The following is a 26,200-nucleotide window of genomic DNA, read 5'->3' as shown; positions in this document are numbered from 1 at the left end:
CGAGAGTCAGAAGCCCAGACACCCAATGCCCGCTGGTGCCCCTACATCGTTATGATCATGAATGATATCGGGGACACTTGGAACTGGAGATAGCACTAAGGGGCACACTCCCGGGGTGAGCCCTCAGATGTACAGAGCCGTTGCCTGTCTCACACACCTGAAACTAAGCCAACACCGCATGCTAACTACGGGAATTGAAAAAATTAAAGTGAACACCAGAACATAAAGAACACAGGATCAGAAAATAACAGCAAACCTACGGCAGAATCCTGAGTTTGCTTTGGAAAGCCCACTTCTCCCCTAGTCTCTAATATAGGCCTATTTTCCTTACAGGGCCACTGACAATTTATACAGTCGTTAACTGTCAAGCGCTGCACCGACAACAGTTATCACTGTTTCTTGTTCTGGAAAAAGTGGGTGACTTGAGATCGTGTGGGTACCTCTGAAATTCTGTCTTCTTATTTCAGGTAGATAACGTGACATAATGCATAAAATGCACATGCGTGAGAGCTTTGAAAAAAAGCTAAATTTAAAAAAAAAAAGAAAAAAGCTGAATAGTGCTGACAAGTTCACGGAGACAAGAGGAGAGGGCTTCAACTGGCATGCAGCATAAGAAATCTACTGGAGGGGGCGCCTGAGTGGCTCAGTGGGTTAAGCCACTGCCTTCGGCTCAGGTCATGGTCTCAGGGTCCTGGGATCGAGTCCCACATCAAGCTCTCTGCTCAGCGGAGAGCCTGTTTCCCTCTCTCTCTCTCTCTGCCTGCCTCTCCATCTACTTGTGATTTCTCTCTGTCAAATAAATAAATGAAATCTTTAAAAAAAAAAAAAGAAATCTACTGGAGGGTACCTTTTTCTTCCTTATGTCCTCTTGTTTACACATTCGTTCATCTACTGCCCGAATTCCTTCACTGACTGATGACCTGAGACTCTTTAAAAGAATAATAAAGAAAATGTATTACAGACATTGTTTTGTCACATTATCAATTTCCTACATCTCATTCAATTCCACAGAAATTAATACCTGTGCACCTGTACTATGCAGATATTGACCAAAAAAAAAAAAAAAAAAAAAAACATGATATACCAGATACAGTTACTGTTGAGGGGACTCATGACCTGGGGGCATAATGACACGAAGGCAGGGTCGCATGGCCAAAAGAAGAATGACATATACAGTGAAAGTTATGGGGATGAGGGGGCTTAGAATGGAGAACAGATAATATGAAGCAAAGTACAGGAGAGTCTGGAAATGCGACGGGGCTCGAATCGGACTCTGAAAGCCATGTGTACACAGCTGCCGAGGTGGGGAGGGGATGGGGAGCAGATGTAAGTGCACACACACTCAGGGGCAGGGTCAGACAGGCACACAGCCATGTGCACTGCAGGCTTCCTTCTGGAGAGAAGCAGAAATAGGAATGGAGGGCCAACTTCACTGAGATGAAGTCTTTAGATTCTGCATATTTTGGAGAACGAAAGAATGTCAAAGCACTGATGCATGATGATGAAATGTGGGTATGGAAATACCAGGAATCAAGAATGAAGAACAGAAGACCAGAAACAGGCAGAGCACAGAGGTAGAGAAACATGTCCAGAAGCTAATGAATAAAGAGATAATTAGGAATTAGGGCCAAAACAAAGGTTAAAAGAAACAACTAGAATGAAGTAGGCATATCACAAAAATTCCACAGGAAGGTGAATTAATTCACTCCATCAACATTATGAAACACCTCCTGGACGTCAGTATTGTGGCAGCCTACAGGGATGCAATGAAGACAGATATAGTCGTATCCCTCAGTGGTCTGAGAATCTCACAGAACAGCTTCAGAGTTGGGACCAGAAAAGCAGGTCAGGCCTGTGGCTGAGCAGGACCAAAGTGGCCATAAAAACAGGCCATGGAAAAGGGAGGGGATACGGTGATGGCAGGGGGTGAGGCGGGACAGGAGCCTGTGTGAGTAGAGCAAATCTGCCTCCAGGGAGGGGGTTCGAGAGAAGAGTGGGAGGCCAAAGGAAGGCTAGGCTTGGGAAACAACACCACTATGAGGCCCTGGGAGGAAGAGGCACACCAAGGAGGCAGTGGGAGAGCCCCACAGCGGCTGGTGTGGAATCCAACAGCGGACCATGAAAATTCCTTCCATTCCAAGGAAAAGTATCTTTAACAAGATTTTGTAAAATTCAAATGAGACATAAACCATGGAAAGTATTGGCTACCTCAAGGCACAACTCAAGATTTTTACCTGTTTCACAAACTCTTTCCTGCCTGCCCCTCCCCTAGGCTTCTCAGTACTGATATTTCCATCACTCCGCATTTTTCTTGGTTCTAATCATGTACTGTGTCTTCCCTTAAATTATGTTCTCCTTATATTCTCTCTAGGATGCAGGCACTGTCTTAGGGGAGGGACGTAAGAGGCCACTCAAGCTAGAGGAGACACACAAGGAAGGATGGTGTCGTTTATGACAAGTTTACGACAGGGCATCAAAATGGACAGAGGCCGTAAGTCAGGGCACCAGACACAGACGGGGGGGGGGGCGGGAGGGGAGACAGGGCAGCACAGTTTTCTGTAAGAAGTGATGCCACAACTGCCCCTCCACTGTTCACCCAGGTGGAGTTCCTATTCCCAATGGCTTAGAGGTGGGGAGTCCCATTCCCACAACAGAGATTTTTCTGAGAGAACATGCAAATGTAACATTTATTAAGTATTACATTTTATTTATATTATCCTTCAGTTCCATTAGGGATTACACAGTTTTTGTAGATCAGCCCAGGAACCTAACCACACGTAGATTACGTGGGGTGGGGGGGGATATTTACAAGATTACAAACTGTTAAAATACAAGTCATTCGTAAGTTAGAAACCACTTACATATGACCAAAGTGGCATTAATAAGTTGAATTTGGAAATATGCTTCCTCTCCCCTGACATTTTAAGGTTGTCTACTCTGAGAATATGTCTTCTTCAAATCGAACATGTTTTTTTAGGTTTTTAGCATATGCAAAAACAAAATCATTTACAACTCTTCTGAAGGTGAATATTATAATCATGAACCATTAAAATACAACCACCAGTACCACCAAACTAACAGATGAAAAGAATTCTTAGAGAAAAGCCAACGAGGACAACAGGCATCACAGCAGACTGTTTTCATTAATTGGGGACTTACCAGAACTTCTTGTAACTGTCCCAAAGGCACAGAAAGTTGATTGAGGGCTTTGTCCATGCCAACCTAAAGGCAAAACCAGGTTGGCACAAACACATCACGATAAGGAGTAATAGTGACGTATCTATTTAACGATCAAAGCAGTACCAGATTTAAGTTATTTTTTTGGCACAACTGTATTTTGCTACATAACTAGCTAAACAACAGAAGTGTTATTTGGGCATTAATGTTGTTCATAGAATATGAAAAAAATCTGTTGAAATACATGAAACTATAAAAATAAGGGAAGTCAGGAGAAACGAAAGCTTCCTTAAGAACAATTTGCCTTTAGATGACATTTTAAATGAATGTGAAAAATTTTCACAGAAGGTGAACAGTTCTCTGTCTGTAATTGATGATACTCAGCCAGCTGATGTGAAAGTCTGACGGGCTATGTCTCTCTTAAACATTATTATAAGCCTTGAGAAAAATAGAAATTAAACAGAAGTAAAATTTTCTAGGTTTTTAATCCTATTGGGATATTTATCTTAGTGGTATATTTCCCAAAAGCAAATGTGCATCATTAATTTTAATGCTTCTTGAAATTCCCATGGAGCTGCAACTTTCTGTGCTTCTCTGGACAAACAGATTTAAAACAAAATGAAGCATCAACAAGGAGACTTTTCTGCCAAGTAACAAAATTCAACATTTCTAAATGGCTTTTACAAACAATTGATAAGCTCACTGCAAATCATTCTTATATTTTTATAAAACCAAACTTTTTAAATATCAATATTGGCCAATGTTCCCTCAACCTAGCTCTGGCTAACAGATATACCTGGGAGTAAATTAAACATTGTAAGAGTGGTGGACATTTGCTCCTACAAATTAGTCTAAATCAAGGAAGACTTCAGGGTAATCACTTAGCAACTAATAAAACAACCTCTTGGGTATTATTATCCTTTACTTTTCACTGTTGACTAATGAATTTGAAACAATCAAACTAGAGCAACCTTAAATGAATAAAAACTAAAACAAAAAAATGTATTCCAAAAAGTTTAGTTCTTTTATTAATGAAATTGGTAATTTCTTCAAGTTTCTGGTGGGGTTGGTGGGGTAATCAACTGAAAGGTTTCTAAAAACTCTGCCCTTTTAATAAATATGAAGGAGAGAGAAAGTGTGTGTGTGTGTGTGTGTGTGTGTGTGTGTGTGTAGGACTTGTGAATTTCAGGTTTACCAAGTTTGTGGAAAGGTTGACAAAATCTGCATAATCCTTGTTGATGATCTCGACCATGGCTATTTTAAGAAGTTTATAGTAGAGTTCCAGATCTCCTCTTAGTTCCTCCAGCTGGACACGCTTCCTACAGTCAGACACAAAGTGATCGACGTCGAAATCTTCCTGAAAATCAAACCAGAAAGAAAAAATGATTGCACTGATACCACATTTTACATAGAAAAATAAGATCAGAGAAAGAATAAGAGGCTGTATTACTGCAGGGGAACACACACAGGACATCAGGGGGTCTGCTCACTTCCTAAGATTATGGGAAAGGGGGCCCCTCACCAAGACCATTCTCTCCTGTTGCCTAACTCTACAGGCATTTTATTTCTTTTAATTATACATTTCAAAGAGGCTCTTCTCAAAATAGAAACAGCTTTTTCTTCTTAATTTTAACACAGCGATTCACATCCTTCCAGACTTTGTTTTGGTCTCTTTACTTTTTTTTTTTTAAGATTTTATTTATTTGAGAGAGAGAGACAGAGAGAACAAGTGGGAGGAGGGGCAGAGGGAGAAGCTGTCTCTCTGCTGAGCTGGGAGCCTGATGCCAGGGTTCATTCCAAGACCCTGAAATCAAGATCTCAACCGAAGGCAGACGCTTAACTGACTGAGCCACCCAGGTGCCATAGTCTTTCTCTTTAAAATATAAATTACTTTTGGGGTGCCTGGCTGGTTCAGTGGTTATGGGTTCAAGCCCACATTGGGCTTTCTGCTCAGCAGGGAGCCTGCTTCCCTGTCTCTCTCTCTGCCTGCCTCTCTGCCTAATTGTGATCTCTGTCTAATAAATAAATAATTTTTAAAAAAACAAAATATCAATTACTTTTTAAAGAAACTGTCATATAATGGACACATGTTAGTTTCAGGCGTACAACATGAAAATTCCATATTTTTATCTGTTGTGAAATGATCACCCTAAGACTAGTTAAAATCCATCACCAAACATACACATTTTTTTCTTGTGCTAAGAACTATTAAGCTTTAGCAACTTTAAATATATAATAATATACGGCACCTGGGTAGCTCAGTGAGTTAAGGCCTCTGCCTTCGGCTCAGGTCATGATTCCAGGGACCTTGGATCGAGCCCCACATCAGGTCTCTCCTCAGCAGGGAGCCTGTTTCCTCCTCTCTCTCTGCCTGCCTCTCTTCCTACTTGTGATCTCTGTCAAATAAATAAATAAAATCTTAAAAAAATATATATATATATATAATATACTATGCAGCCATCAAAAGAAATGAAATCTTGCCATGTGCAATGACGTGGATGGAACTAGAGGGTATGCTGAGTGAAATAATCAGAGAAAGACAATTATCATACAATCTCCCTGATATGAGGAATTTGAGAGGCAAAGTGGGGGGTGTGGGGGTAGGGAAGGAAAAATGAAACAAGATTGGATTCGGAGGGGGGCACCTGGGTAGCTCAGTGGGTTAAAGCCTCTGCCTTCAGCTCAGGTCATGATCACAGGGTCCTGGAATCGAGGCCACATCGGGCTCTCTGCTCAACGGGGATCCTGCTTCCTCCTCTCTCTCTGCCTACCTCTCTGCCTACTTTTGATTTCTGTCTGTCCAATAAATAAATTAAATCTTAAAAAAAAAATATTGGATTGGGAGGGAGACAAACCATAAGAGACTCTTAATCTCACAAAACAAACTGAGGGTTGCTGGGGGGAGGGGTGCAGGGAGAGGGTTGTGGGGTTGTGGACATTGGGGAAGGTATGTACTACGGTGAGTGCTGGGAAGTGTGTAAGCCTGACAATTCACAGACCTGTAACCCTGGGGCTAATAATACATATTTCTAATAAAAAATAATAAAATTAATATACAATAATACACAGTATTATTTACTACAGTCACTATGATGTACATTACATCCCCAAGGCTTATCTTATTAACTGGAAGTTTATACCACTGGACCCCTTCATCTTTTTCCTCTACAACCTCGCCTCTGGCAACCACCAATCTGTTCTCTATGACTTCATTTTGTTTTGTTTTTTAGATTCCACATGTGAGGGAGATCATACAGTATTTCTCTTTCTCTGTCTGACTTATTTCACTCAGCACAATATCCTCAAGGTCCATCCATGTTGTTGCAAATGGCAAGACTTCCTTCTTTTTATGGTTAATATTCCATCGTATACACACACATTGTCTTTATCCATTCACCCCATTGGTGGACACTTTAGTTATTTCCAAGTCTTGGTTGTTGTAAATACTGTGATACTCACTACCGTGAGTGTGAGTCTTGCTAGCCGCTAGAGCCAGGTGATCTAGAGGTATACCTGGGTAGCAACTGCAAACCTCGGGGCATCATACGAGCATTCAAGCTCCTTTCCAGGAGATACCAGAAAGCAGAAGTGAGGTAGAGGGACAGCGCAAAGATGGTACCCATCAGCTCCATCTTTGGAGAATACCTTACTAGGCTCCCAGATCCACGTTAAATTAGATGCCTGCCCCTCAGGGCTTTAAGATAAGCAAATGAGCCTCTTTCACAGAAATCTGATCCCATTTCAGTCTGCTGCTTCTGTGCTGAGTTCCAGGGTGGGTCAGTCTACTCGCAGGACTGCTTTAAGAACTGTTTCTCAGTTTGCTATAGCCTTGTGGGTCTCATAGGTGCAAGCTCTGATGGCTTTCAAAGCTGGATGTTTTGGGGTCTTGTCTCTTAGATGTACGTCTTGGAAGTTGGGGTGCCAGAAGTGGGGCTCAAACCCTTTGCTCCTCAGGGAGAAGCCTGGGGTTTTGAGTACCCTCCCAATCCCAGGTCGCTGTACCAGGGGTGGGGTTTATGGCAAGACTGATTCTTACTTCAACATAGGTTTTTTTTCCTTACTCACCTAATGTGTAGGAGTCACTCAGCTAGTTGTAGGGTTTTTTCCACAGGAAATTTTTCCATATGGAGCTATAGATTCAGTGTGTATTTCATAGAAGAGATGAGTTCAAGATCCTCCTATGCCACCATCTTGAATGGAAACCCCAGACCTTCTCTATGTATGTGTGTACACACACATATGTGTACACACACACACACACACACACACACACACACACACACACACAATATTCATGCTCTTCTAAACTATTTCCCATCTAGGGGCACCTGGGTGGCTCAGTGGGTTAAGCCTCTGCCTTCGGCTAAGGTCATATCTCAGGGTCCTGAGATCAAGCCTCACATCAGGCTCTCTGCTCAGCCGGGAGCCTACTTTCCCCCCTCTCTCTGCCTGTCTCTCTGCCTCCTTGTGACCTCTCTCTCTCTCTCTCTGTCAAATAAATAAATAAAATCTTAAAAAAAGAATAAAAAAATAAAAACTAAAAACCCATTCTATTAAAAAAAATTTCCCATCTAAAAATATAACTTGAATGTCTTTACATAAAACACATACATTTCTATTAATATTTTATGTGCATGCTGAGTGTCCCATTGAACAGATGTTCCAAATCTTTCATAACCTATTTCCAAGTATTGGTCTCACAGGATTAGCTATCCTGTGTTTCCCCTTTACAATACTGTGATACCCTGGTAGGCTTATATGCTTAGAGGCAATAAATTACTATCTAATTCCCCTGTGACTCTGCTACTCCATGACCTGTTTAGTCAGCAAGAATCAAATGTGATGATTCTCAAACTAGTTAAGGACACCTACACTTACTTTTCATTAAACAATATGTAAACCAACAAAATATGACTGCAAAAAAAATCACTGTTCTTTTGAAAACCAACACAGCTACTTTGGAAAGATTTGATACAAAGAAATCAATAAGAAAATTTTTGTTAAGTTAGGTATGGGTGAGATGACCAAGTACCTGGCAGGGAGGGAGTGATCACAGGATTCTCACTCAATTCAGTTAAAGAAACTGAAACTGAATGCAAAAAAAGACAACATAGAAAGCTTTTTTTAAAGATTCTTTTTATTTATTTGAGACACAGACAGACAGTATGAGCAGGGAAAGGGGCAATGGGAGGAGATTCCCTGCTGAACAGGGAGCCCAATGTGGGACTCCATCCCAGGACCCCGAGGTCATGACCTGAACCGAAGGTAGGAATGGTATTGAGCGACCCAAGTGCTGTGATAACTCAGAAATCTAATCTGCAGGCCAGTTTCCAGAGAAAAGACCTGGCACTGTTTCAATGGAGAATAAATGTACATATTTTTTCCAAATAAAATGCTAAAAACTGTATGTACCATTCCCTAAGAGTACTTGTTTAAACTGACTTTTTTAGTTAATCAACCAAAGACTGACCCTGCTAGTGTCAGAGAGAAGGACTTCATTTAAAACCGTAATTTCACAGTCATCTACAGAAAGCCACCTGCTCCTTACACTGGTGACCAAATTAGCCTGGACCTTTCTCTCCGGAGACAATTTCAGACCTTACATCATAGTTATGTAGTACATCACGGGAGGGGGTCTCGGTTCATAATCCTTGCCATCCTACTCATCAACTGTATACCTTTAGGTCGATCACTTTCCCTGCCTCAGTTACACATTGTTGAAGTTCTTGAACTTCATGATGGCATTCTAAATTGTATAACTGGGGTGCCTATGTGGTTAAGCATCTGCCTTTGGCTCAGGTCATGATCCCAGTCTCTTGGGTTTGAGTTCCACATCAGGCGCTCTGCTGAGCAAGGAGCCTGCTTCTCCCTCTGTCCCTTCCTCCTGCTCCTGCACTCTCTCACTCTCAAATAAAATCTTAAATAAATAAATAAATAAGTAAATCATATAACTTAGCCTCAGTGAACAAATGCTATTAGGTAATATTAGTACTCAACTTACCATTTATGCATTTGTTCTCAGATAAACAAAAGTTGCATAACACATGACTAAATAACTCGGAACATCTGTGAATACTGGGTTAGGCAGCGTTTGCTGTGAAAAGCAAACCCAAACTCACAGTGCCATAATAGAGACCCATTTCACTTAACCAAGAATGGTTTTACTACTTTAGAAATGGTTTTACTTTATAGTGTAGATTCCCCAAGTATTCAAAAAGAAAGTATTTACAACCCATACATTTATGGTCAACTGATTTTTCACAAGGATGCCAAGACCATTTAATGGGGGGGGGAACAGTCTTTTCGAGTGCCTACTACTGGGACAAGTGAATATCTACATGCAAAGGAATGAACTTGGAACAGCAACGTCACACATACACAAAAATATAACTCAAAATGGATCAAAGATTTAAATGTAAGAGTCAAAACTGTAACACTCAGAGAAAACAGGTGAAAATCTGTATGACTTTGGATCGGGAAAAGCTTTCTTAGACATGATACACAAAGCAATAAGAAATATTAGATAAGCTGAACTTGATCAAAATAAAAACTTTCGTGTGTCAAAGGACACTACGGAGAATGTGAAAAGACAACCCACAGAATGGGAGAGAGTATCTGCAAATCATTTGTCTGACAAGGGTCTAATAACCAGTATATGCAAATATACTCTTAGAACTCAACAACAAAAAGACAAATAACCTAATTTAAAAACAAGCCAAAGACTTTTGAATAGACATTTCTCCAAAGATGATACACAGACGGTCAAGAGCACATGTCGGGATGTTCGACATCCTTAGTCATTGGGGAAATGCAAATCAAAAGCACATGCAGATGCCACGTCACACCCACTAGGACAACTATGGTAAAATAAGAAAAAGAAAAAGAAAAAAGAAGAAGAAGAAAAGTGCTGGCAAGAAGGCGGAGAAGCTGGAACCCTCCTGTATTGTCGGTGAGAATGTAAAACAGTGTGGCTAAGGCAGTAAACAGCTCGGTAGCTCCTCAAGAAGTTACACACGTACAATTACCCAGCAGTTCTACGTCTAGGGGTATGACACCGACAGAACTGACAACAGATGTTCCTGCCACAACCTGTACATGAATGTGTACAGCAGCGCTGCTCGTAACAGCGAAAAGAGTATATACACAACGTCCATCAACTGATGAATGGATACATAAAATGTGGAAGAGCCTCTTACACAACCATAAAAAGGAATAAACTGTTACATGCTACAACACGAGTGAAGTCTGAAAACATTCTACTCTCAGGTTAAAGGAAGCCAGACACAAAAGGTCACGTGTTATACAATTCCACTGATATGAGATGTTCCAGAAAAGGCAAATCCATAAAAACAAAAAGTAGATTCATGATTGCCAGGGAATAAGGGGAGGGGAGAATTGGAAGTAAGAGGTTTATTTTTCGGGTGATTGAAGCATTCTGGAATTAGACAGAAGTGACGTATGTACCATATACACAGTAAATATACTAAAAACCAGAGAAGAGTACACTTTAAAATGGCAACTATTATGCTTTGTGAATTATATTTTGATGAAAAATGAAACAACTTAAATATCAACTAATGTAGCTAAATGCTAGGATACATTAAAAACAATCCAAAGTAACACTAATCACAGGAACAATGGCGTAGCTACATGAATTTCAGACAAAGCAGATTTCAGAGAAGGAAAATTATCAGGCATAAAGAGCAGCATTACATAATGATAAAGAAATCGACTGACCAAGAAGACACAATTATCCTTAAGGTATGTGTGCCTGATCAACACAGGTGAGACACAACCTAGCAGAACTGCAGGGAGAAATAAACAACTCCATTATCACAGCTGGTGACTTCAACACTTCTCCATCATTAATGGGCCGATCCAGCAGCAGGGCAACAAGGATTCAGTCCAGACATGGCACACTTAACACCACCATCAATTACCGTACAACAGATGTACACAGACTATTTCGCCCAGTAATAGTGCAACACACATTCTTCTTAAGCTCATATGGAACACTCATCAAGACAGAATAATTCTGGGCCACAAAACACAACACATTTTTAAAAATAAAAATTATACCAAGTATGTTCTCAGACCGCAATGGAATTAAAAATCAGTAACAGAAGATAGTTGAAGAAGTCCAAAATACATGGAGATTAAATGACACACTTCTAAATGACAGGAGACCAGTCTCAACAAAATACAATGTAGCAAAATGTGTGGAATGCTGCTTAAAGGGAAAATACAGTACTGAATGCAAATATTAGAAAAAAAAGGATTAAAGTCAATAATCTAAGCTTCCATTTTAGGCAACAACAACAAAATCAAATCTAAAGTAAGGAGGGGCTCCTGGGTGGTTCAGTTGGTTAATCATCTGCCTTTGGCTCAGGACATGGTCCTAGGGTCCTTCCTGCTCAGGGAGGCTGCTTCTCCATCTCCCATTCCTCCTGCCTGTATTCCCTCTCTCACTGACTCTCTCTGTGTCAAATAAAATCATTAAAAAAAACCCTAAAGGAAGTAGAAAAGAATAAAAATTAGAGCAGAAATCAATGTAATTAAAACCAGGAATTTTTTTTTTAAATCAATAAACCCCAAGTCTGTTTCTTTGAAAACATCAATAAAACAGACAGACCCTTAGCCAGTCAAACAAAGAAAAAAAGGTAGAAGACATAAATTACTAATATCAGATGAAAGAAGGGAGGGCTACTGCTAACAATCCCAATCACTGTAAATTCAACCAAACATTTATGGAATACTACACAATTCTCTAAAATCTCTTCCAGAAAGTAAAACTAGAAGGAGTACTTCCTAAATCATTCCTAAATCATTCTAGGAGATCATTATTACCCTGACACCAAAACCAATACTACAAGAAAAGAAACTACAAACTAGTATCTCTCATGAACACAGACACAAAAATCTTCAACAAAAATTAGCAAATAAAAGCAAACACTATATTAAAAAATTATACACCAGGGTCATGTAGGATTTATTCCAGGTATGCAACATTAGAAAATGTTCAACATTAGAAAATCAATGTGATTCATCATATCAACAGAAAGAAAATCACATGATCATATCAATGAAGGGAGGAAAAAAAACATTTAACAAAATCCACACCTCTTCATTATTAACCCTCAGGAAACTAAGAATAGGAGGACTTCCTCAACTTGATAAAGAATGTTTCCAAAAATTCACAGCTAACATGATATTAATACTGAGAAAATAGAAGACAGGGAATCAAGGCAAGGATGTCCCTTCTACTACTACTATTCAATACTATACTGGAAGGCCAAACTAATGAAATAAGGTAAGAAAAGGAAACAAAAGGTATACAACCTGGGAAAGAATAAAACTTTGTTCACAGATGACATGACTGTCTACAGAAAATACAAAGACTTCACACCCCACACCCTCCTGAAACTAGTCAAGTGATTATAGCAAGTCTGCACAATACACAGTTAAAATACAGAAGTCAATTGCTTTCCAATGATGTATCAGACAAAGGGCCAGTATTCAAAATTTATAAAGAATTTATCAAACTCAACATCCAAAAAACAAAAAAATCCAGTCAAGAAATGGACAGAAGACATGAACAGACCAAAGAAGATATCCAAATGGCCAACAGACACATGAAAAAGGGCTCCACATCACTCAGCATCAGGGAAATACAAATCAAAACCACAATGAGACACCACCTTATATCAGTCAAAATGGCTAAAATTAACAAGTCAGGAAACAACAGATGTTGGCGAAGATGTGGAGAAAGGGGAATCCTCCTACACTGTTGGTGGGAATGCAACTCTGGAAAACAGTATGGAGGCTCCTCAAAAAGTTAAAAATGTAACAACCCAATGACTTAGCAATTGCCCTATTAGATGTTTATCCAAAGTACACAAAGTGATTTGAAGGGGCAAAAGCACCCCGATGTTTATAGTCAAACCATTGAAAGAGCCCAGATGTCCATCAACAGATGAATGGATAAAGATGTGGTATACATACACACACACACACACACACACACACACACACATTACTCAGCCATCAAAAAGAACAAAATCTTGCCATTTGCAAGGACATGGATGGAACTAGAGGAAGACAAATACCATATAGTTTCAGTCACATGTGGAACTTAAGAAACAACAGATGAATATAGGAGAAGGGAAGGAAAAATAGAAACAGACAGGGAGGCAAATCACAAGAGACTTAACTACAGGAAACAAACTGAGGGTTACTGGAGAGGGGAAAGTTGGGGTAACTGGGTTAGGGGTATTAAGGAGGGCACTTGTTGGGTGTTGTATGCAACCAATGAATCACGAAATTCTAACCATGAAACTAAAAGTACACTGTATGTTAACGAGATTGAATTTTAATTAAAAAATTTAAAAAGTCAATTGCTTTCATATATACCAGCAATGTACAAGTGGAATTTGAAGTTAAAAACACAAGACCATTTACATTAGCATACCAAAAAAATTAATACTTAGGTGCAAATCTAACGAAATATGCACAAGATCTATATGAGAAAAAGTATAAAATTCTGATGAAAGATAACAAGCAAGGTAAGATGTGAAGTGGAAAGAAAGTCCATAATCTTGGGTAAGAACACTCAATACTGTTAAGAGGTCAGTTCTTCCCAAACTGATCGACAGACTCAATGCAATCCCAATCAAAATGCCAGGAAGTTATTCTGTGGATACCAACATGTTGACTCTAAAATTTGGATGGAAAACTGGAAAACCAAGAGTCCCAGAGTAGTCAACAAAATATTAAAGAGCGGGGAAAAAAAGGAAATTGAGGATTGCCACCACCCAATCTCAAGACTTACTATTAAAGCTATAGTGATTAAGACAGAAGGTGCCTGGCAAAAGAGACAGGTGCTTGGAACAGAGTGGAGAGCCCAGAACAACATCCACACACACAGGCAAAGGCAACTCAATGGCAAGGACAGTCTTCAACAAATGGAACCGAACAATGGGACATTGATAAGAAAAAACAAACAAATGAAAAGAATAAAAACAAACTTTTCACACCTTTCACAAAACCTAAACGTAAAATGCAAAACTTCTTAAAGATGACATAAGAAAAAATGTAGGGATCCTTGGATTTGGCAATGACTTTTCAGATATAAAACCAAAAGCATGATCTACGAAAGAAAAAAATTGATGAGAGGGATTTTGTTAAAATTAAACTTCTCTGTAAAAGACACTGTTAAGAGAATGAAAAGACAGGACAACTGGGTGGCTCAGTTGGTTAAGCAGCTGCCTTTGGCTCAGGTCATGATCCCAGCGTCCTGGGATCGAGTCCCACATTGGGATCCTTGCTCCGCAGGGAGCCTGCTTCACCCTCTGACTCTGCCTTCCACTCTGTCTGCCTGTGCTCACTCTCGCTCGCTCTTTCTCTGACAAATAAATAAATAAAATCTTAAAAAAAAAAAGAGAGAGAGAGAATGAAAAGACCAGTCACAGAGTAGAGAAAATATCTGCAAAACACAGCCATGGTAAAGGACTTAAAATAAGAAATATAATATAAAGATGTCTTAGTAGCAACAAGAAATCAAACCTAATTTAAAAATGTGAAAAGAGCGGTGGCTGGGAAACCCAGTCAGTTAAGCATCTGCCTTTAGCTCAGGTCCTGGGACTGAAATCCACACTGGGCCCCCGGCTCAGCGAGGAGCCTGCTTTTTTCCCTCTCCTGCTGCCTGCTGCTACCTCTCCGTATGCTTGTGCTGTTAATAAATAAATAGAATCTTTAAAAACGAAAAAAAAAAAGGATCTGAAAAGATGCTCAACTTTGTATGTCATTAAGAAATTGCAAATTTAAACAAGGTACTATTACATATCACGTAGAATATAAAAAATCCAAAGCACTAGTAATACCAAATGCTAGCAAGGATGTGGGACAACTGAACTCTCATTCACTGTTTGGTCAGAATGCAAAATGGGAGGCACTGTGTGAGACAGCTTGGCAGTTTCTCACAGAACTAAACACATTCTCACTATAAGATCAGTAATTGTGCTCCTTTGTATTTACCCAAAAGAGCTTAAAACTAGTGTCCACACAAAAACCTGCACACGGATATTTACAGCAGCTTTATTCTCTGAAGTGCCAAAACTTTGAAGCAATCCAATCTCCTTCAGTAGGTGAACAGGTACACTGTGCCACACCCACACAACGGATTATTCGACAATTAAAAGATGAATTATTAAGCCACAAGACTTCGAAGAACCTTAAATGCATATTGCTAAGTGAAGGACCAGTCTCAAAGGCTAAATACTATATGATTCCAACTCTATGGCATTCTGGAAAAGGTAAAAATTAACCAACATTTTAATTTTTATTTATTTTTTAGGTCATCTCTATACCCAATGTGGTGGCTAGAACTCACAACCCTGAGATCAAGAGTCAGATTCCCTAGCAACTAAGCCAGCCAGGTGCCTCTAAAAAGGTAAAACTCTAGACAGTAAAAAGATCCCGGGCTGAGGGGTGAGCAAGGAGGGTGCAGAGAGAGGAGAAGAAACAAATAGATGAGGTACAGGGTTTTTCAAGGCAATGAAACTAGGCTGAAAGATACCAACAGTAGGTAAATAACATTATACATTTGTCAAGACCCACAGAACTATAGAAAGAGGAGTGAACCCTAATGTAAACCATGGATTTTAATTAATACTGTATCAATGCTGGTTCATCAGTTGTAACACATGTACCACAACAATGTAATACATTAATAATAGGAGATAGTGAAGTTAGAAGAAAAATATCTGTACTCAGGGGTATTTCCTATCTGAACCCAGTTAAAGTACAAATCCCCCAAAAGGCCAGAAGTTGGGAGATCACAAGAGGTGTTGGAACACAGAAAAATAAATGAGCAAACCAGACAAGCTGCAGGTAATTAAGAACCATTAACCATGAGAGAAGCAGTGACATCACTCAAAATTAAAACCAAGTAGAGTTTAAAAGTTTAGCTACTTTACTAACTAGCTGCAATCAGGGATGGCAAACAAAGACTAATTCAAAGTAACCTGGGAATTAATCATTTAAAACTTACCAATAATCTGAAATTAGTAGCTTTAATGCTATGAAAATTACATAGAATTTGGAAAGATTGAAGTTCTCTAAGCTGCCAAGAAGTAAAACACTCCTTCCCAGATACATGGACTTATAAAATCACTATATACTATCTCCACGAGAAGCAGAATCCCCAAGAACCATCACTCTGTAATGATGAGAAGTACTAAGAGGGCATATGAAATTTATGAAACATGTCCCATTTCATCGAGACAAAAAACCAAAATAGTTAAGCACTAATCTGCACACTACATAGGGGTTGAAAGACATAGAAAGTTTGTGTGAGCTCACGTATGTGTGTGTTTCCAACCATTCTTGAAAACAATGGACAACAGAGATGAATAAATGTCCCTGTATATCCCATAAATATTCCTCAAATATTTATCATGCAACTCCAGCTCTGCTCTAAGACCTGGGGACACAGTCATGAAAAGAAAAGACAAGGTCTCTGCTTTTAAGGAGCAGATATTCTAATGCAGAAATGAGAAAATATATATGTAAACAAACATTATATTAATGAACAGTGATCAAATAGTGATTAATGAATAGTGATCACAGCTAAAAAGAAAACAGGACACAGTAAAGGTTGAGTGACAAATGGGATGTATTTTAACTTGGATGAACCAGGAAATATAGAACAATGAGTTGAGATCCAAATGACACAAAAGAGCTAGCCACCGGAAGTGTGGGAAGAGTGTTCCCACCCAAGGTATCAGCATGTATACAAAAGTGTCCTTGAAGCTCTTCCCTCCTTCCCCTGCTCTCAAATCTCTGACACAGCTAGGTGGGGACATAATCTAGGACTTGTGTCTCCCAAAACTCATTCTAAATCTTTGTTCGGTGACTAAATTATTCAAGCTTGAGAAATTAAAAACATATGCTAACAAGATCTTCCCACCATCTACAGAGAGATCATCTTAAAAGCATCATGAAATAGTAACACTAAAATTCTAAAAAACTTCTGTTCTAACATTTTAATCAATTTTATATCAAACTCCTTTCTTGAATTTATAGACCCATTTGACATATTTATGAAGAGACAAAAAAAAAACAACAAACCCTACATTCCGTAATGTATTTATCCATCTAACAAATATTTGAGTACCTAATTACACTCTGTTCCAGCTGATTTCTTCTCTTTATCTCTTTTTTCCCCTCAATTTAACACCAATCATAATCTATGTAGGCTTTTAGTTCGCTTTTCAAAATTAATTTCTTGAGCTATTTAAAGGAACTATCCAGTGCTAGAGTTCTCAACACTGGTCACACATTAGAATCACTTAAGGAACTTTTTTTTTTAAGATTTTATTTATTTATTTGACACAGAGAGAGAGATCACAAGTAGGCAGAGAGGGAGGGAATCATGCTCCATGCTGAGCAGAGTGTCCCATGCAGGGCTCGACCCCAGGACCCTGAGACCATGACCTGAGCTGAAGGCAGAAGCTTAAACCTCTGAGCCACTAAGGCACCCCCTCACCTGAGGAACTTAAAAACAAAAAGCCCAAAGGGCACCTGGCTTGTTCAGTCACTGGAGCATGCAGGTCTTGATCTCAGGGTTGTGAGTTCAAGTCCCATGTTGGGTATAGAGATTACTTAAAAAAAAAAAAAGAAAGAAAGAGCCCAAGCCCCAGTTTGTGATTAATTTGTTTAAATGTTTCAAGAAATTTGATGCTAAATGTTGTAAGACTAGTTAAATAACAAAAAGATATATTTACATAATACTTCTTGCTCTCAAATTTTGAACAAAGAACTTACTAATAATCAATGACTTAGTAGGCCAACATTTTATTTAAATAAGTTTTATGGTACTACAAAGAGTGAATTAGAAAATCAAAAGCAAGGAGAAATGGGCATGATGTAAACATGGGGAAGCAAGAGAAAGCAAGAAAGTATGTGACCGGGAAGCGAATGCTTAGCTCTGAGATCCTTCTCTGAGAGAAGGACAGATTAAAACCTAAAAAGAAAGAAAAGAAGGATCCCATGCACTCAAGGAAAGAGAAGTCCCCCAACATCCCTCCTGCTTTTTCCAATATAAACACACAGCTGGGCCGACTTACCACATCCTGGTTGGTACCGACTTTATCAACTTTTCTATTTAAGCCAAACTTGACCGGTCAATGATGGATGGGCTGTGTGCCAAGTTTACCAGTTGTACAGCTGACGGTGTAATGGCTGAACCTGAGAAACCGGGGTGAAAGTATCAAGAGGCTCTAAAGATTGCGAAAGAGCCAAGATTCAAATGATTACCACGTACACACAAGACAAACTATGCAGATGACTGCTCAGTATGGAAGTACTTCAGAGTGTTACACTGTGGCATCAGCTGACCCAGACCCAGAAGATTGCTGGAGTTCCCATCATGGACATCTCTAACCATATAGACGACACTGAGCAAATGCCAGATGATGATGGAGCCCCTCACTCCTATGTCTTAATAGAGTTCCTCAGCTCTCCTTTACCAACTTTTCCTGTTGCCAGTTCATACAAGCAATTCTCCTTACCCAGTTCCTCTGTTCTGAGCTATGGCTAAAGACACTCACTTTTTTATGTTTTGAAACTGATTATCTTGTACCATTTTACTTTTTGTTGCATCTTTTTATAAATCAGATGACCACTCACAAGACAAAAAAAAAAAAAAAGTAATGGAAAGGAAAGATCAAAAGGGAGGACAACAACAACAAAAAAACAGTTCTTTTTTGCCGGGAACCCTTCTTACAAGTGCCAATCAGATAAACTTTATCTGATGTTACATCGTCACAACTCCTCTATCATCAGGGAAAGTAGTTCACATAAGAAAATTTCTCTATAAAATGAGTCCCAGGCTTACATTCCATATTTGGCTAATTAGAATTTCATTACGATGTCTGTCTCACACTGATGCGGAAGAGAATGGAATCTTGTCATCAAGACGTGACATCGAACTAAGAACCCACAGGGTAAGCACTCAGATCCTGTGATACGAAGTCGGCTCCTGGGGATGGGCAACCCTGGGCAACAGTGGCTGACCTGCGGGCCTGCGGCTATCTGCCGTCTGTCACTCTTCCTTGTTCCTCCTCTGTCAGCTGCTATCTCCAGCTGCTGTCAACAAAGTCCCCCTCAAACAGCCATCACTTCCCTCTGGTCCCATTTACCATAGCTAAGCTCCAGGCCAGGCATCCAGATCACCAGCTCTGTGGGAACTTCTTCTAAGGTAAGAGGTGGCCCTATTGGTGAAATGCAGGTGCCAAGGCATGCGGACATTGTGCCATCTTCTGCGCTATTCTTAATGTTCTGATTGTCCCACTTCCCTCAGTTCCCACCTGTGGCCTCTGGAAAGGAACATATTACAGTAGGATTTCCAAGGACTGATGCGTGGGGGTCAGGAGATCTGGCCTGTGATTGGCCCCAACTAGCTGTGTGGCTTTAAAGGAAGTCATCACACCTCAGGCCTCAGTTTCCTTATCTGCAAGCCAGGATGGACTAGAGTCTTTTCAGAGGAGCCGGCAAAGATCACATAGATAAGCACCACCTCATTATACTAACAAGCAAACAGAAGGCCGGAGGCGAGTGATTTGCCCCAAGTCAGACATAAGCAGGCAGAGAGCAGAGCCGAGGATGGGACCCACATCTGCAGGTCACAGCTAATCAGCCAGCACAGTACAAACAGATCTGAGCAGCTGCTCATTCTTCCCCTTTTCCGTTTTGTCCATCAGAATGCATGCTCCCTGCAAACAAGGACACACAGGACCTGCTTCCTGCCTCAAAATTCCCAGTTCACCCAATTAGAACAGGGAGGAGCCTCAAGGACTTACCCCCCCACCCCCACACACGGTTCTTTTACCTATGGAACATGAGGGTACATACATTCACCGTCCAGAGGGCTCCTGCCTTCACTTCTCATGGAAAAGGTCATCATGTGCCTACCCAGGGTGCCAACGAAGCCACAGGTTCCAGAGAGGAACTGACACAGAGAAGTTCGAAGGAGGCAGATGGCTAATTGCAGAAACAAACTGTCTACCAAGGAAAACTACCCCATGGGGGACTGATTCTCTTTGAAATACGTTCGAGTGTGTGGGAAAATGGTTTTTCAAGAGCTGGTGGACTGACCAGTCACCTGGTACATACAAGATCACATCCGCATTCTGACAAGAGTGGCTTGCCTGCAGTGTAGACCAGGGGCCAGAAAGACAAGGAAGGCACATGGAGACTGGGTGAGAAGCTTCTACGGTGTGATGGCAAGGGCGCACTGCAAAGGTACGAGAAGAGATGGAAAGAAGTATATGGACTCAAAAGGTTTAGTAAGCAAAATCCACAGGACTTGGTGTAACAGACTAGATTTTGGAAAGGTGACAGAGTAGGAGTTGACTTCTGGTTTCCCGACTCCAGGCTAAACGGATGAAGTGTTTACCGAGAGAGGCAATAGAATAAGAAAGGTGGTTTTCCGTGGAGGAGGTGCTCATGAATTCCGTCTTGAACCTGATGAGTCTGAGGGGCCACAGACACATCCGAGAAGAAAGGTCAGCAAGTCCGATACACAGAAATGGTGCTCAGGAGGCGTGTGGACCAGAGACAGGAATCTGCCTTACCTGCTGATAGGTGGTCATGAAGCTGCACAAAAGGTCATCTAGGGAAAGAAAGGAACACGGGGCTGAGCCCATAATCAGCATTCAGTGGCTACCAGGAGCATGACTTTGCACAGGAGACACATCAGAGAGGTAGAAGAAAGACAGGAAGCAATGCAGAGCATTTGGTCTACTGCGATGTCGAGTAAGGAGACAGAGAAAGGTCAGGTGCGCTGACTTAGAAACAGTTTTGGTAAGAACTCTTTAGTGGAATGACAGGGCCTGAAGGGTGGAAGGTGGGAAAGTCAAGTCAACCCCTGAGCACTGGCTGTGATGCACGACAGTGACAGGGCAATACCTAGAGGTGGGGCAGTCGCGACAGTGACAGGGCAATACCTAGAGGTGGGGCAGTCAAGTGGGAGAGGATCAAACAGGAGCGCGTGATGGGAAGGAGTGCAGGGGAGAGGATCCTTGCAGGCTCCTGGAAGGGCGGGAGGGCATGGACTTCGCCAGAGTGGAGACTGAACCCGAGGAGGAAGGAGAGCCCCTCCCCGTACCAGGCGAAGAGGAGAAGGGGACAAATACAAGAATGGGATCATGATCAGCAGGATGGAAGAGGTCCCGTGGGATGGCTGCTAATTTTTCTGTACGACTGGAGATGAAAGAGGAAGGCTACTTGTGGTGTCAATAGCACACCCATGTAAATGGTCTAATTTATCTGTTATGCCACTTTCTCCCCCTACTACCAATACCTTATGTCCTGCTCATCTATTAGTTGGATGTCAACCCAAAGGATTTTCGGATTTCTAAGCCGACAAAGTATGATGTTGCCAGTGCCTCTGCCCCAGGTGACCCTTCCCCATCTGCCATTCCTGCACTTTGATCACCTACCTCTTTTGCATACCTTTCCCCTTCTATTTCTTATTAGATCTCATAAACATGACTTTTTAAGTAGTCTCCTGCCACCAGTCAGCTCGAACTCAACAGATATGACCATGCAACTTCCTGCTGTAAACCTGACTGCAGCTCTACCATGAAGACTGCATCAACGTGGACCCCTCAATGTATGCAGTGTCCAAGGTGCAACCCGCAGCCCCACCCCATCTCCCTTTCTACCATCCCAGTCTCATTCCAAAATGTGCCAAACAAGACACCTATGTAGAAATACAACCCCGACAGCAAGCTCTCCGCTCATTTCTGCCTCGGAACTGTAACTTAACAAAACATCTCTCTGATGGAAACAGAAATTGCAAATAACCTTTATCTCCAGCTCCCACATAGAAGATCAATACCACTTTACACAGAACAGCTGTTCCATGTATTTTCCTTCTATGTATGAAGGGGTCATGTTCATTAACACTACAAATTGTACATTATATTCAGAAATTTCAGAGCTTTGAAAGAATATGGAATTGCTGGCATTCTAGCCACTTTCCCAGTTTGCTCTCTTCCTACCTCTAAGTCCTACTTTAGAACTGCTATTTTGAGATTTCTGTTTTCCGAAGCTGCTTTGACCAAAGGCATTCTGTCAGCTCAGAGTGAGAAAGACGGCAGGGCTAGGAAGTGTTAGAAAATGCTAGTGTTAGGCCCAAAGAAAGCCTGACGAAGTCCAAAGACAGACAAGCTAAAGAGACTTCCGTGCTTTGAGATTCTTTAAGTCTATGTGTGTGCCTTTTCTTCTTCCAATGACCTCTCTCCTCATCACGTGTCCTTCATTAACAAAAGGTTTCTGGATCAGAGAATTCACTCTGTGCTCTCCTTCAGACACTCCATTCACTTTAACACCTTTTATTACAGTGGCTTAACATCACCATACAAGAACAAGAGTACAATATACCTTCGTCTAGACATCCCTACATATTAAAAATGATATGGCCACACCGCAGAGGATCCAGACATAAGCACTTTTAAAGCCAGAGTTTGGGAGATGTGATCTGAATGCAAGTATCAAAAAGGAACTAGCTGGTTAACCCAAAAAAGAAAAAAACATATTATGACTTGAAGCCATAAAAAAGTAAGAAATTCAAACTCTTCAGAATTTTAGGTACCTACAGAGCCAAAACTTTTTAACACTGAAACCAGCTACTAAATCCCAATCCTTAGAAATTAAACATATACGTTTTGATAGTTTAAGTACAGACCCAGAGGGATACAGAAAACAGATAAAGCTCCTCCTGGCTCTGATTCAAACCTTGGGACATTTTCAAGGCTATGTCTGATGAACCTTTCCTGTCAGTAAAGTCTTTTCAGTTTAAATTTCTATTCTGTAAGTTTATGTCCTACAGTTATCTGCTGCCAGCTTGAGGCTGACTTCACCAAGAGAAGTAGGGCAACATTAGAAAAGGAGCTTGGTATGCTTTGTAGTACTGGACCAGAACCAGTAAGGACAGTACAGTCTTTCAGATTTCTCATTCTGAGCTTAAGACGAAAGTCAGGCATAAACGTTAGCTTAAGTGCCTTTTTGACCCGATTCCTGGTAAGTACGTGTGTTCAGAGATGTGTTCAACTCACAGTCGCTGAGCTTCTAGGCACAAGGCACTGGGAGGCTTCTGTCAGGCTGGGGGAGCGGCGGTCTTACTGTGCCGCACGGTACCAGAGGCGGGTCCTAGGGGTCCGGGGCTTTTATGTTTAGCTCAAAACCACTTGCCCTGAACTTTCAGGCTTTTTCATTCAATGTGCATGATTTCACAGGAGTGCTTTCTCCAGGTTGCACCTAGCCCACCCGAGGCCAAGAGACTCACTGCGAAGTGCAGTGAGGTCCCTGCCGAGGACCCGTCCGGGGCGGGGACGGCCCAGGAAGCCCGCAGGAGAAGCCCGAGGAGAGGCCCCGGAGGGCCAAGGAGGGCAGGCCACCCACAGCCCAGCTCCGGGGAGCAGAGCCCAGGTGCGCACCTTCATGAACACGTCCTTGTTGAAGCAGAGCCTGTCCAGCCCCTTGGGCAGGTTCATCCTACTTCTCTCCATTCCGCCGGCCGCCGCCTCTCAGCACCGACACTCGAGAGAGGAGGAAAGGTAGGAGGCTGCGCTCCTACCAACGCTACCGGTGAAGCCACGGCGTTTCCACCGAACAGAAGGCACTGCTTCCTCCAACATGGCAGCGTCTGTGCCCCGGCCAATGAAAGAGGACTCCGCAGGCCCGCCTCCGCCTGCCTCCGCCAAGAGAGGGGTGCGGACCGCTAACGCCGAGCCAGCAGGTGATGCGGCCCCCATGCGGCGGAGGGCGACACTACAACCTCGAGTAAGTTTCTGCGGAGCAGCCCCGCCGCTGGTGATGCGGGGTGAGCGGGAGAGGGGAGGGCGGGTAGGGTCAGGGGCGCTCCCTCCCCACCTCGCCGTTTCCCTCGGAAAATCGGCCTGCGAGCCTCTTCCAGGACCTTCTCCCGAGATTGTCCCGTGGGAAGCATAGCTGTGGCGGGATGCTGGCCCTTTACTTCTGCGGCCGGTTGTCCAGAGTGGGGGGCGCGTCCCGGTGTCAGGCCTCCGGTCCCCTTGCGCCGCCGCTGCAGCCGCCTGGGCGCGGAGTCCTCTGTGGGAACCCGGCTTCCGCCCTTAGCCCCCGCACCCACCCGCGAGCGTGGCTTCTCCCCCGCCAAGCTTGGCTCCAGCGATCAGTAGGGAGGAAGGTGGTCAGCTGGCAGCCTCGGGTCGTCTGGGTAGCTCCCAGCTCCACTTCGGCTCAGCTGCTGGGAGGCCACAAGTCTGGGTTCTCAGAGCTCTTAAAGAATCACCTCGCTACTGGCTGACAAAACGCAGCCGACAATTAGATGTGGGAGCATGTTTATGTCCAGTCCGCTCTAGAATGGGTGGAATCGTGTGTTTGGCTAGCGTTGGTTCAATCGCCACACCTGCCCCCCCTCCTCCTGCCGTCCACCCCACATTTATTTTGAGATTTTTCTTTCCTCTTCCCTTGCTCTTTCTCCCACTGTCCTCCCCTTTAGTGGGAATGTCATGGTCAAATGATGATTCATTTCTCTTTTTTTTCTCCGTAAGACTCTGACAGCTCAAACCACAGATCTCACGCGTGCCCTTCAGGCTGCAGCTTTGCTGTAATAGCCCAGGCCTGGGCTGCCCCTCCCAATGCTGTGATCTCCCAGAGATAGCACAAGCAGTCCTTAGAAAGGGATGGGACACAGCAAGACAATGGCTTACAGTGAGTCTTGCATTCGAGTCACTCCAAACGGGAAACTGGTCACTTTTTTAAAAACGTGAGTACAGGGACGCCTGGGTTGCTCAGTTGGTTAAGCAGCTGCCTTTGGCTCAGGTCATGATCCCAGCGTCTTCAGATGGAGTCCCACAAGGGCTCCTTGCTCGGCAGGGAGCCTGCTTCTCCCTCTGCCTCTGCCTGCCATTCTATCTGCCTGTGCTCGCTCTCCCCCTCCTCTGATAAATAAATAAAAAAAAATCTTTAAAACCTGAGTACAGAATCTGAAACAATACATTCCCTAGCAGTGGGCCTGGCAAGGCCTTGTTGAGGAAAACGTTCCCAGTCAATATCCAGAGACTATGACAGGTAGAATGAGAGCTGGAATCTTATTTGGAGAATCAGAATAAATTGCCAGGGGAACAACTATGAAATTGCATTCTATGCCCTGTTGTGGTCATTTGGATATAGGGAATGAAAGCCTCATTATTTGGTCTTTGTTTGTTTACTCTTATTATGAAAATTCTCAAGCATACACCAAAATGTGTAGAGCAGAAGGATCCCGCCCCTTCCGAGTACTTATCACTCTGCTTCCCCAACTGTTTCATAGGCCCTCCTCCTTCTACTGTCCCCGAAGTACCTGTATTTTTGTTTTTGGGGAGGGGGGAGGTCTGGAATATATTTTAAAGTAAATCCCAAACATCACATCATTCCCTGCTCCCCAAATACCTTGGTTTACACATCAAAGAAGGAGGAGGAAGAGGTGGAGGAGGGGAAGACTGAGAAGGAGGAGGGATGAAGAAGAGAGATTTCCGCACAGGCCCACTATGCCAGAATCAATAGGTGTAATAAGCTATTCCGATTGGCTCTGAGAGGCATGACTTTTTTGCCCAGGGCCACAGTACTAATAAGCGACAAGTGCAAATTCAGGCAGCGCAAACAGCAAGGCCCACACTCATCACCAAGGCACCGAGACGGGGGGGCAAGGGTGCCAGACCGATGGAATAAAGTTGTCTGGGAACCCCACCTGCCCTAGAAGTCCAGATGAGCGAGTAGTTGAACTGTTTTTTACCTTCATTGTCATTCCTTTCTGAAATTATTGCCGGCCTTTGGTAAAGACATGAACCTGAGCTTGTGCAGCCTGGGGTACTGATCTTGGGGTTGCTGAAGAGAGTAGGTGCCAACAAAGAATGAAAATCCCTGCTGCCTGTTCTCCTTCCAAGAGTAAGGAGGGAACAGTCAAGAGCCCATACAGTGCACTGCCACTTGGAGC

At 42.3% G+C, this 26,200-nt stretch overlaps 1 protein-coding gene across 1 annotated transcript in view; it reads right to left on the bottom strand.

The window, feature by feature from the left end:
• The window catches only part of LOC309861978 (conserved oligomeric Golgi complex subunit 2-like), a gene marked incomplete at its 3' end in the record, with an annotated part of 30,089 nt that extends 6,252 nt beyond the window's left edge, over nucleotides 1–23,837 (bottom strand). Inside the window, exons 1-4 of the mRNA XM_082725236.1 lie at nucleotides 23,679–23,837; nucleotides 4,373–4,534; nucleotides 3,160–3,222; nucleotides 848–928 (exon numbers count right to left, since the gene is read on the bottom strand). Of these exons, the coding sequence (XP_082581362.1) occupies nucleotides 848–928; nucleotides 3,160–3,222; nucleotides 4,373–4,534; nucleotides 23,679–23,750 (378 nt within the window). The 5' untranslated portion in view covers nucleotides 23,751–23,837. The remainder of the gene's footprint in view (nucleotides 1–847; nucleotides 929–3,159; nucleotides 3,223–4,372; nucleotides 4,535–23,678) is intronic.
• Between the last annotated feature and the right edge of the window lie 2,363 nt (nucleotides 23,838–26,200).

This window comes from Mustela nivalis, assembly GCF_964662115.1.
Source record: "Mustela nivalis genome assembly, chromosome: 3".
Classification (NCBI taxonomy): Eukaryota; Metazoa; Chordata; class Mammalia; order Carnivora; family Mustelidae; genus Mustela; species Mustela nivalis.
Note: the sequence above shows the minus strand (reverse complement) of the source record. Positions and strands in the feature narration are given on the sequence as shown.